We start from the raw sequence: 12,012 nt of genomic DNA on the forward strand, positions 1-12,012 counted from the left end.
TATCGATTAGAAGAACGCGCTCAATGCATCCACGTATGAGATGACAAGAAGGTAGGAAAAGCAATAAGAGAGTTCCAAGGGAGTGAATGGAAGTTGGTATTTGTCTCGTGTCTAGGAGTCTAGTCTGAAGAGGGGAGAGTAAGGCGTGCAAAGGAGGAGAGACGTCGTCAGCTCCATGGCTTGGCCGTGTCGCTTGTCGAGATGATTACGGATGTCGGGATCGTGGAAAGGGCCAAACGGCGGCTGGATGGAGCTAGACTGTTAGACCGAGCGGGCCGTGTGGCGCACCCCCGAACGTCTGGTTCGGCGCAGCTAGGACCGATGGTCGTGGAGCTGTTGCTCGTACTTCGCATGTTGGCATCTTCATGTACATTTGCTCGCTGTAACGGTGTCTTCATTCAGTGTGTTCGGCATGTGCGTCAGAATGATGATTACTGGGAGCAGGGTCCTTCCAAGCTAGCTCCTCTCACGGCGCAACAATATCCAAGGTTTCGGCAACATACTGATTGACTTTTCTATGACATGCATTGCAAGAAATCAAGGAACAAACTCGTAACCCAAAGGAGATCTAGAACAAAAGGAAACAAAGAAAACCACCGCTTCCTGCAACACTCAAACCTAAGATCAAAACACAGATGGAAAGCCCGCCTGCTCACTCTTCCAAGAGTATCTATCTCGCATCTCTTATCCGCTAGTAGTCGTCTCAAATGCGCAGCCTCGACAGTTCCGGCGTTGAGTCGTCTTCCAAAGTTCCTGAGCTGTTTTCCATCCAATTCTGGCCCTCGTCCCTGTCCAGTGGAAGCTGTCTGACGATGACAGGCGACCGACCGTTCTTACGCTCCGCGAGTACTGCCTGCACGATTTCGTACTTCGCCGTAATGTATTCGTCCATGGTCCACTTCAAATCTTCGGACAAGTCACTGACTCTGTTCGCAATCTTCACACCAGCAAGTTGCTGTGGTCGCGGACGCATGTCGAGCTGGTGCTGGAAGTAGCCCCACCCGTGGGTATTTGACTGCTCGATGATGTAGATGTTGTTCGTATTTTCGATCATGGGCTCGAAGTCTTGTAGCAGCCAGACAGAACCAGGCTTGCCATCGTCATCTATGACAACGACCATGACCCAATCTGTCTCTTCCCAATGAATCTCCTGCAGATCTTTCCCTTCGGGTAGCTTGCCATCGTCGGACCAATGCTTTGCGTCGACTGCTTGCACCTTCCCGATCGTAAAGCAAGCAAATCCGGTATGACCGTTGCCTTGTACCATGCTGTGGGTACTGGAGGAACTGAACCGCGATTCTTCTGAAGAATTATCCTGCTGCCTTGCCGAGCGCTCTCGAGCCGGACTCGTGTACGAGATCCTCGTTCCAGCTGGCAGATCGATCGCGATGAATCCTTCGCTGGCGAATTCACGTGGGTCGTCCCAGTTGACTTTTTCTTCATCAGGTCCGAGTATCAACATACACGGACTAACGGCATAACGATAACCATGATGGGTTCCAATCGGGATACAAGGGTAGAAGTATGAGCTCAGGCGTTTGTAAAGCTTTCCGAGAGATCGGTCGTCCACGTAGTCGGTCTTCGCGAGAGTATCGATGTAATCCTTGGCCGTTCCGCCTTCAGGTACTGTCCGGCTCTTTTTGTCCACAGCGTGTACCCAATCCCAGAACTTCTCTTGCTCCACCGCACTTGGTAGTGCAGCTTCGAGGATCTGGCCCTCGTTCTCGAATTTGTCGTCAGGATCTTTTGAGGAAGTGTCGCCATCGCCTTTGGATCGGAGCTTCTCTCTTTTCGCGAACATCCTCTCTCGGATGGACTTGTAGTTCGGCTTATCCATGACGACTAATACAGATTGTTGAGTAAGCGAAGTTGCGGTTGTATCGATAGTTCGTACCAGGTCGGGTTTCGAGGTGAAGTCAACGAAGAAATGTGGACGAGTGGTTTCAGGATTTGCGTGCGCACTTAATAAGTACCTAGATATTTGGATGAGTCACCGCGTTTGTGCGGCAATTACAGGCGCCACGCCCGCGTGCTCTCACCTTTCAAGGTTGGGCCAAGCAAGCCCTGGAGACAATCCACTTGGCTCGCGCGTGAGCGCGAAATCCATACCAGCCAGCTAAAGAAAACTGAGCTTTTGCGCATCAATCGCTTAAGTTTGGCTTTTGGAATCTTGTTGAGTACGGGGAATGGCAAAGGGCCCCAAGGTTGCGTTCAGCTACCACGGTTTGTGCTACCTAGGTACCTTAGGCACCGTCCAATCAAAGTGCGTTTGTTGGATACCCCCGCAAGCGCGCAGACAACAGATCATGAAAACATCGGAAAGTTTAACTTCACAGCAATCGTCAAGTGCTCAGCTTGCGTCAGCCCGCCACTTGCGGTGTGCGTATGCGGACCAGATTCTTCCATCCCGACGTCACGTTGATCGCTGTTGTTGGATTCATGAGCATTTTTTTACTTTTCTACGGACATGCTATCAAAACGACGAATGTTACAGTCGTGAGTATCATACCAAATGCATTGAACATGTGTCGTGCGGATGGAGGAGTATTTGCCAAACTCATTACGAACTGCGTTGATTCTACCAACCCTCACAGCGGCACGAACCCATATGAAGCGATCAACAACGTAGCCCTTGAAACTTTATAGATTATGAAGAATGATGGCACCTTTAAATACATTGGATGTATGCAGAGGGCATGATAAACCCGGTATTCACGATCGTGGTATATGCCAAGAGATGACCGACTGGATGAAATCAAAATAAATACATATATACGACCTACATATCTTGCGGTAGAGTGATGATGTTCAGTCGTTGAAGTCAACACATCCAAGTCGAAGACTTACTCAAGATTGCATATGCACAGGTGGTTGGACCACCATTGGCACTTAAGAGAGAACATCATAATATCACATCATAGTAAGGAAGCACTTTAAAGAATGGTATTTTTTTTTGGGTTTTTTGGTTGTGGCTATGGGAGGCAAACGTAGAATGAGAGAAGGGGATTTCTAATAGGTGGACGAACGCCACATGAGATGGACACTAGACAGGGTGGAGGCGTGAAAGGAAAAGGAGACAAGGGGCAGGGAAAAGGAGACAAGGGGCAGGGAAAAGGGCAGGGAAAAGGGCAGGGAAAAGGGCAGGGGAAAGGGCAGGGGAAAGGGTAGGGAAAGGACGGTGGAGCCAGGAGGATGCGCAAGTAGGAAATAACGCGAAAAGTAAGACAAAGAAGCGACAAGGAGAACACACGAGTAATAAACATCGTGAGAAGAAAGACGAAGAGACGAGAAAGAGAGCTCGACAGTGATCAAGCGACCACAGGAGGGAAGCAGCACCGTTCTTCGCCGCAGGGTAGGCAATGCCGGTTTTGATGGAGGAGTTGCATGTCGATGCCGGAGTGATGTGGTGTCGCGAAAGTCGTACCAACCGCACTCATCTCTTGGAACTAAAAAAGGTGGGTGCTCTTCTTTTTCTTGAGAGACTTTCCTTTCAGCTCGGCCACTCTGGGAGACTGGGGTCGGTTGGCGTCGTTCTGTGCATCATCGAAGGCGAAGCACTGACAGGCTGCAAGTGCCTCGGCGCACTGATGAAACCATGGGCAATGCCTGCCCCAGTCGTATTTCTTCAAGTGATCGATAGTCGGCTCGTAGTCTGTAGATGGTGTCATGTGTGTGCTCAGTACTGTGTACTGGTAGTTGCATTGGCAACGATAACAGCATTGGACTGGCTGCATGAAACTGTTGATCGCTAGGCCCTGGCAGCGAATCCGAGCCACGTACCTCTGATGGGTTGAGTCGTTCGTCAATTGGCTGATGACGACTTTTCGAGCAGACAGGTTCTGCTCGAATAGTTGATCCTTAGTTAGGTCTGTCGTGTCGCCAAGCAGTCGTTGTTCATGTTCTTTCTGCGCGTCATTGGCCGCCTTCACCTTCGCAACGAAGTCGCTACCAAGACCTTGCTCTCTGACAGCCTTGTAAAACTTGTCAGCCCAAGGAAACCAGACCGTTGTTCCTCCTGTAAGCGGCGTGGTGCCTCCAACAATCCACTTTGTGATTGGCTGCGCGGGATTTGGCCGGATGTACTCGTGCGTGCAAATGAAGAACATCGCAGGCTCGGCAGCATGGGGATGGTTGTACTTGCGCGCGAAGTCGGTAGTCCAGTGACGTGTCTCGGTAGGTGCGCCGCCGTCAGGTTCTTGCTTTATGAAACGCCCCAAGTGGATGTTGAGAGCGCGCTGAACGTCGTTTCCGGTCTTCCAGTTGGCCATTATTGTCCGGCTGATTGGAGACGGAGGACCTCCGAACTCATGATTGAGAGCGAGTTCGATCAACAACTCCTGATTTGAACGGGTTGGCATGCCTCTCCTCTTGGATAAAACATCCATTCGGTCCAAACGCCAACCCGACTTCTTCTCCGGCTGTTTGAGCAGTCTGTGATGACGATCGATTTCAAAGTAGGCGGCATCACACGTCCTGAGGGCTGATCTTATCGCGTCTCCCCAAGTGAACGCTTCGTCACCTCCATCATTCTCGAAGTAATCGAAGTATGCGCCCTGGTTGGCCATGATCTTTTCCTGTCGATCTTTGCGGAAGTCCTCGTCCTTTGAGAACTTGTCGGTTGGCTTCTTCTGTTTCTCCTCATCGGGTGGTAGGGGGCTCTCAACTGGGGATTCATCGTCTCGGGCTTGTTGCGGCATTTGCCAACATGCCTTTCTAAACTTCTGCAATAAAGTTAGCCTTTAGCCGCACCAAACCGTTGAGCAACAGTCATAGAGAGGTGTTTAGTAACATACCTTATCCAAGAGATCAGGATCAACTTTGATAATGTGTTTTCGAATCTCTTCCAGAGGTTCGTAGCAAACCAGATGGAGCTGCACCAGATTAGACATCAGAAACTGCTTTGCTACTAATGTCTCCTTGTCAGGCCAGTACTCTGGCTTCATCTGCGATGTAGTCCATCTAAGTTGGTCTGCGATGGCGGCAGCGGCTTGGATAGTCTTCTTGTGCCCATCCTCCAGCCTGTGTCCGCGGACGTTGCGATCGAACTTGTGTGCAAATCCCCACCCAGTCATATCGGCGTAGTCCTGAGGACGTCGGTTTGGAGATTCGATTGGTAAATTTGGATCGATTGGTAAATTTGGATCGGTCATGGCTTAAGCTGTCAAGGAAGGCAGAAGTTTCGAATGTACTGGAAGGACTGATACCTGGAATCGTAGTGATGAGAGAAGCTATCTGTTCGTTCCTATACCTATAAGTACTTGAGATCGTGCTTGCTCCCAAAGGTCATGTAGCCATCTGTATGTCATTGGCAATAGTCACTAAGTACGCAGACGGATCGTTTGGTGGATACGGTAGCTTTCTAGCAAACTACCAAAGAAAACCTGAATTCGCGATGGGGAAGAGGTTTGAACAATCGTTGCACTGCTCGATGATTCTCGAATACCCCTTACCTTCCAGCAAAGATGCACTACAACAGCGCGGAGGTCTTCACCCAGATCCTGCCTATCAAGCCGTCTCTGAATCTGTCTACGTATCCCTCAAACGTACCCACGTTCCTCCGTATCTTGCAAATCTTCTCGCATTGTAAGAGGCTACACGAAGGACATTGTCATACGGAGGTTTTGGCAGCGAATTGTAGAAGTAACCGTCCAGCAGCTCTACTGCTGCATACTGTGAAACAAGGGTGTTTAGGAAATAACATCTGCATTGCAATCATGCACTGTGTCACTCAACTGCGTTGTGCCTGCATTTCGGCACCACGCCAACCTAGGAAAAAACTAAATACTCTAGAGTCTACGTTGCTGTTGGATCACCTACTTGGTAGATTTTTGTCTTGATGTAGTCCTCAGGCCTGTTCAGGTTTTTCCTTGTATGAGGTGGCACCAGCACGTTCACCAAAGCAATCCGTCAGCAGCTCAATCACCGTGTGCCTGAAAGTGTTGAAGTCGGTCCTCTCAATCACCTCGACACATCAACACCGCACACACAAGCCACACATAACACACGCATCCAATAAAAGTTAAAAAAGATACATCATTCGCGCAAAAGAACCCCAGCATTAAATACCCAACATCATCATGCGTCATACGCGCCCACTGAATCCTCCCCAACGAAGAGTAAGTAAGTTAGTAATTCCGAAGCAAACACCCCCCTCCCCCCTTTCCATCCCTCCCAGAAGTTCCAGCAACTAGACCAGAAGACAGAAAGAAGAAGAAGGACACAGCTTTGCTTCCTAACAACTTTACAAACATTGGAGAGTTCCCCATCATCATCATCATCATCATCTGCGGCGCTTACTTCCCTCCCGTTGTCGTCTTTCTCGTGCGCGCGCGTGTCGTTTCATGTGTCTAATACCAAATTTTCGCTCGCTGTGCTGACAAAAGATGCTAAAGTTCATGCTTCAATTCCCTCTTCAATCGTACCGTGGCCGTTCATTCCGTTGCCGTTCATGCCCATGCCGCCGGTGAGAGCCTGCATGGCGTCGCCGTTGCTCTGGCCGTTGGGCATGTCGTCGTCGAACTCGAGCTTCTCTTGCTGCGCAATGGCTTGTTGCGAGACGATCTCTGCGAGGCGCTTGAGGCGGGGGGTTTGCAGCCCTGTCGATCGTATTAGACGTGTGCCGATGGTGCGGTAGATGGTTGAAAGGAAATACTTACAGGAAGGCGTGTATGTCTCGAGTGCTGTTATCACTCTTGGCTCCGCGATTTCGTATGGGCCACTGTCCTCCATGTCGACTGCGGTGAGGAGAAGAACGTCGCTCTTCTCCGTCACACGCGACGCGACGGCCTTCATGATCTCGCCGTTGATGGGCTGCTCGTAGTCGGCTACCAGGTACTGGTTCAGCAGCTTTTGGATCTGGTTCGGACTCAGCATCCAGCAGATGTCCTGAATAATCTCAATGTCGTTCAAAGTAGCCTTCTTCAGCTGGAGCAACTTGGTTGCTTGCATCAGATGCTCAAGTTGCAGTGTGCCCTCTGGCATGTCATGCGACTTGCACCACTCTTCGATACGGGTGATGTTGTAGTTGATCTGCAGACCTCGCTTCCATGAAAGGAAGTTGCGGCGCATGAGCAAGTCGTTGAAGGCAGTGACGCCCACCAACCTCAGCAACTCGGTGACACACTGTGTGATGATGGAGTCTTCCAAGTAGTAAGCCTTCATGGCCTTGTAGACGCTGTTGAGTAGGGTGAGTAGGTTGTCCATGCTGTAGGCAGGGGTGTTGCTGCCCTGGAGGAGCTTTCCAAGGAAACGGTTGCTCTCGTTGGTAACGAAGCCGGGCAGTGATTGCGATTCGATGATAGCAGGAATGATCATCTTGTGCAGCTTCTTCTTGAGCACCTTCATCCAGGTGTGGTAGATGTTGAACTCGAGACTCTCAAGATCATGCTTCACAATCTCCAGCAGTCTGTCGTACTCGTAGTTGTCGGTCTTCTGTTGCTCGTACCAGTCTTCAGCCAGGAAGACGAACGAGAGCATCTCGTGAACGTTCGACAACCAGAAGGCACCTGGGTTGATCGCGTCTTCAGCATCGTGCTGCATGACCTCTTGTTGGATCGACTGCATAACGTTCGCGAGGAAGCGCTCTGATTCCTTGACGAAACCGTTGTTCCACATTTCGGAGGTGACAAGGTTGATGAGGTAAGCCGGGAAGAGAACCTCCTTATCGGTAGGTGGGGGTGTTGTAGTGGGCGATGGGATCTTCAGGTTCTTGATCAGGCCAAGAGTGACCTCATCGTTCAGCATGTCTTCCTCAGCAAGGATGTTCTCAAGCTCAAGCTCGACGTTATCGAGCTGAGCAAACGTTGAGCCGGAGAGGTTTTGCCTGTGAATGGTGGAACCAGGAGCCATGGAGACAGGTCGCGGGTTGTATTGTTCGCTGAATCGGTTGATGTCGCGGGTGTCTGGTCCAGCACTGCGCCTTTTTGGCTTCTTCGACGAGACAAGCTTGATCAAGCTGCTGGGGGCTATGGCCGTGGAGTGACCGTTTGTCAGCTCACCAGGCATTGGGCCAGATCGCTTCATCAGTTCAACCTGCTCTTGCAGCTCGGCGAGTTGCTGGCGGAGCGACATCTTTTCGGTCTCAGTGACATTGCTCCTCCTCTTGGACTGCTCCAGGTCGTCTGTGGTCCTCTTAAGCGACGCACGGAGTTCCTTCTCCTCTTCTTGAAGATGGCGCATCTTTGCGGTGCTCTCTTCGTAGCTTGTCTGCAGCTTCTTGTACTCGTCTTCCATCTGGCTGAGCTTGGCAGCGGTGATACCAGCCTGGTTGGCTTCGGCTTGTAGCTCCTTCTGGCGGTTCTCGAGTGTACGGCTGCGCTCCTTGTACGATTTGATCTGGCTCTCGTAGTTCTCTACTTGAGACTTGAGTGACTTGTTCTGCTCCCTCATCGTACCCAAGTTCTGGGTAAGCTCCACGACCTTGTTCTCTAGCTTGTAAGAGATGTTCTTGAGATCGCGAGATTCGGCGCGAAGGACCTTGTATTCCCTGCGAGCTTTCCTTCCCCTCCAGAGCTTCTGGACAGTGATGATGTCGTTGATCTCCTTCTTATAGGCGCGGATATACCTTTGTTTGCGCCAGTTGCGTTGGATCATGCGAGCAGCATCTCCAAGCCTCTTGTCCAGGATGTTCTTACGGAGCAAGAATCCCTTTGCGGCAGCCTCAAACTTGATAAGCGAGTTTCGGACAACAAGGAAGCGCTTGCGGTCCTTGCTACCACGCCAGACTCTCTGAATGGTGGTTGCAGCCTTGACCTGCCTGGCCTCCTCGGCTCGTTCCCTGGTCATGTAGCCCCTAGCCAATGATTGCACGTGGATGACAGCCTCGCGCATCTCGAGGTAGATACGGCGGTAGTATTTGGCTCGGAGGTTCTTCTGGATCATGACGGCGGCATCGTTGAGTCTGGCTGTACGCAAGTTCTCGAGGAACGCAAGCATACCAGCGCGGAAGAAGATCTTTGTCAAACCCATCTGGTACTTGTCGGTGCCATCGTTCTTGCCGGCACCTAGTGCCTTCTTCAAGATTGCCGTGGCCATGTTTCGGATTTCGGGCGTCCAGTCAGCGGATCTGACCAACATGTAGTAACGCAGAGCGAATTCCTCATAAGTCCACCGTGTGGGGTAACCGGCGCAACTGATCCTGACAGTCTCGAGAACACCACAAGCGCGCAATTGGCTGAGAACCATGGGTCCATCGAATTGCCAAGCAGCCTTGGCCTCGTTGGGCTTGATACATCGGATATAGTGGACGTCGGTTGAGTTGATGGTCTGCATGAGTTCGATGAGAGACGATTTGAAAATACCACCGAGTGTTGGCTTGCGGTTGGTCGCCATCCTTCGGCCAGCCGACATGGCAGTACCTGGCTTGGACGAAGCGCTGGTAGCATTCTCCTTCTCTCGGATCGACGCAGCAACGTCCAAGACTTGGGTCAAGAACTTATTGCTTGCAGCCTTGAGGACCTCCATGTGCTCGTCCGGCACAGTATCTCTGTTCTTCTCGATGAAGCCATCAGATTCGTACGTGACATCGATGGCGTAATGGCAGACGGTGAAGGACGACTTGCCGAACCGGGGCTTCTTGTAGAATTTGTGCTTGTCTCCGGAGTAGTTGTGGTGTAGCTTAGTAACGAATTGCTCATCCGAACCCATGGGCAAGCGCGACTCTTCGTCTAGTAGAGACAAGATACCTAGCTTGCCTTCAATAAGATCGATACAAGGCTGGTTGTCGGCAAAGTCGATGAAAGTCCAGTCGATTTGTTCGCGCATGTACTCCTCCTGCTCCAGCTTGAAGACGTGCGCGTTGAACTCTTGTTGCAATTTTTCATTAGCGTAGTTGATACAGAACTGCTCGAAAGAGTTCTTTGCGAAGTGCTCGAAACCGTAGATATCGAGGACACCAATGAAGGTGTGGGCTTGCGCAATAACCTCTTCGGTGGCCAGACTCTCGTTTGTGCGCTCGACCAGCCAGTCGAACAAGCTCGAATAGATGAACTTGGCAACGGAGTCTCGGACCACGATAGCCTGCTGCTGCGTCAAGTTGGAGACAATCTTCTCTCCTCTGGTAATGAGTTGCTTCTTTACAATCCACTTGGCGAAAGTGTTGGCGTCAATTCCTAGCAGCGAACAAGCCTTGACGAGAGAAGGCTCGGCTGGGTCAAGATTTGAGTCTGTTCGAGTTGCTGTGATCTTGATGTCTCCCATGTGCAACAGCGCCGCGAGCAGACGCCAGATGCCGGCTTGGGTTTCTGGCGGCACACCGATCTTGGTCAAGGATTGTCTTGTGGCCTTGAACTCAGCCACGTCGTCCATACCCTCAATCACAGGCGCACTGCCTTGGTTGAGGTAGCTGAACTCCTCGACCGACTTCAGGGAGAGCTCTTCGCGCTCCTCATCCGACGCACCGGCTACCAGCTGGTAGAAGACGTGGTAATTCCGCTCCTTAAGCGGCTGAAACACCAGTCTCGACCGTTCCAGCAGATATGTCCTGATCTTCGCACCAATAATATCCGTCTGCTTGTTGAACATGATCTCGATGTATTTACCGAAACGCGAGGAGTTGTCGTTACGAGTGGTTTTGGCGTTACCGAAGGCTTCCATAATGGGGTTGGTAGCCAGAATCTGTTCTTCGGTCTCGCTCATCGAGTCGGACTTGCCTCTCCGCTTGCCTGGGTTGTCCGGGGACTCTCGTGTGGCAAAGTATCGCATGATGTATTTGGCGCTGACCGTCTTTCCGGCTCCGGACTCTCCAGAGACGACAATGGTCTGGTTCTTCTGGTCTCGCAACATGTCGCTGGTAAAGATTAGTCACTGCCATGACGGGTGGTTGGGAGATGGGCGCGGGGAACTCACGCGAAGGCTTCTTCAGCAATGGCAAACAAATGCGGAGCGCCATAGGATCTCTGCTTGCCAGCGTAGACCTGTACCATGCCGGGTACGTATAGGGAGTCGACTCGCGCAAAGGGATTTGTCGCGATCAGGACGATACCCGAGTATGTGTAGATCTCCTTCTGCAGGTAACGCAGCTTGATGGCCTGGAGCACTGCACGACCGTCAGTATGCCATGTCTTGTGTGTGGGGTCGGGCGACTGTACCAGCCGGCTCATTCAGATGTGACAGGTTCGTAAGGTCATCGCTGGCCTCGAGCATGGCCGGGTTCATCAGCGGAGGGAGATTGGGGTCATTGCCGGTCTGGATGGCCAGAATCGTCGTCTCGACGGATTTGGTCTGCGCAGCGAAGCATCGTCAGTTGCCGTGTCCTGCATCAATATCATGCCCGTGGGTGTGCGTACCTCGCCATTCTCCAGCGTGAACACCAGCTTCACTTTGTCTCCCGCGATCTGCTTGTCCGTCACCTCGGAGGCGACCCAGCCCTCGGTGGTATCGGGCTGCCATGCCCGGGTGCCGAGGTCGTAGATGTGAGCCATGGTGGGTGGTTGTGTATGGGTTGTCCCCCTCCAAATGGCGGTGCGGGTTCAGGGTCCAGAGGCGGCTCCCTGGTGGTGGGATATGCTCAGCTCGCTAAGTCGGTGCGGTCGCTGGCTGCGTGTGGGCGGTCGTGGACGTCGTCAGCGTGGGATGTCGCTGCAGTCACAGGGCTCGATGCATCCCTGGAGGAGAGAAGGGCAATCGTGTGGGCGAAGTTATGCGAACTGCTGCCCGCCGTGTTGTCGACTTTCTCTGGTCACGCTAATCGCCTCTCACCGCCAACATCCCGCCAACCCGCACAGACCACCTCCAGGGGGCCGAGCCAACCACCACCGCTCTGCCACCTGGAACCGCGCAGACAGGCGTCTCACCATATGCACCTCCTCACTTCTGCATCCCAAGTAGCCTCACCAGCTTGCATCCGATCTGCAGCCTCACTCGGCGCACCTGGAGCAGCCTGTGACGCTGTCCGGCCTTCCAACGTGCTGCGTACCACACCCACATGCGGGCCAGCATTCTTACTCGCACTGTCCCATTCCCCACCTGTCATCTAAAGCGACAGTCCTTCCCCAGAGTTTATGCAGGTAAACT

At 52.1% G+C, this 12,012-nt stretch overlaps 3 protein-coding genes across 3 annotated transcripts; all 3 read right to left on the bottom strand.

The window, feature by feature from the left end:
• Window positions 1-703: 703 nt before the first annotated feature.
• Window positions 704-2,525, bottom strand: J4E87_010503 (uncharacterized protein; the record flags this gene model as incomplete). Its single annotated transcript, XM_049382076.1, has 2 exons — window positions 704-1,842; window positions 2,510-2,525. 2 exons carry the CDS (start codon window positions 2,523-2,525, stop codon window positions 704-706), a joined length of 1,155 nt encoding a protein of 384 aa, XP_049228154.1.
• A 921-nt stretch (window positions 2,526-3,446) lies between these two features.
• On the bottom strand, window positions 3,447-5,072 carry J4E87_010504 (uncharacterized protein; the record flags this gene model as incomplete). Its single annotated transcript, XM_049382077.1, has 2 exons — window positions 3,447-4,721; window positions 4,794-5,072. 2 exons carry the CDS (start codon window positions 5,070-5,072, stop codon window positions 3,447-3,449), a joined length of 1,554 nt encoding a protein of 517 aa, XP_049228155.1.
• Window positions 5,073-6,393: 1,321 nt separating this feature from the next.
• On the bottom strand, window positions 6,394-11,420 carry J4E87_010505 (uncharacterized protein; the record flags this gene model as incomplete). Its single annotated transcript, XM_049382078.1, has 5 exons — window positions 6,394-6,596; window positions 6,657-10,786; window positions 10,846-11,035; window positions 11,088-11,220; window positions 11,286-11,420. 5 exons carry the CDS (start codon window positions 11,418-11,420, stop codon window positions 6,394-6,396), a joined length of 4,791 nt encoding a protein of 1,596 aa, XP_049228156.1.
• Window positions 11,421-12,012: the final 592 nt, after the last annotated feature.

This window comes from Alternaria ethzedia, assembly GCF_023757985.1.
Source record: "Alternaria ethzedia strain BMP 0044 chromosome Unknown scaffold_50, whole genome shotgun sequence".
Lineage (NCBI taxonomy): Eukaryota > Fungi > Ascomycota > Dothideomycetes > Pleosporales > Pleosporaceae > Alternaria > Alternaria ethzedia.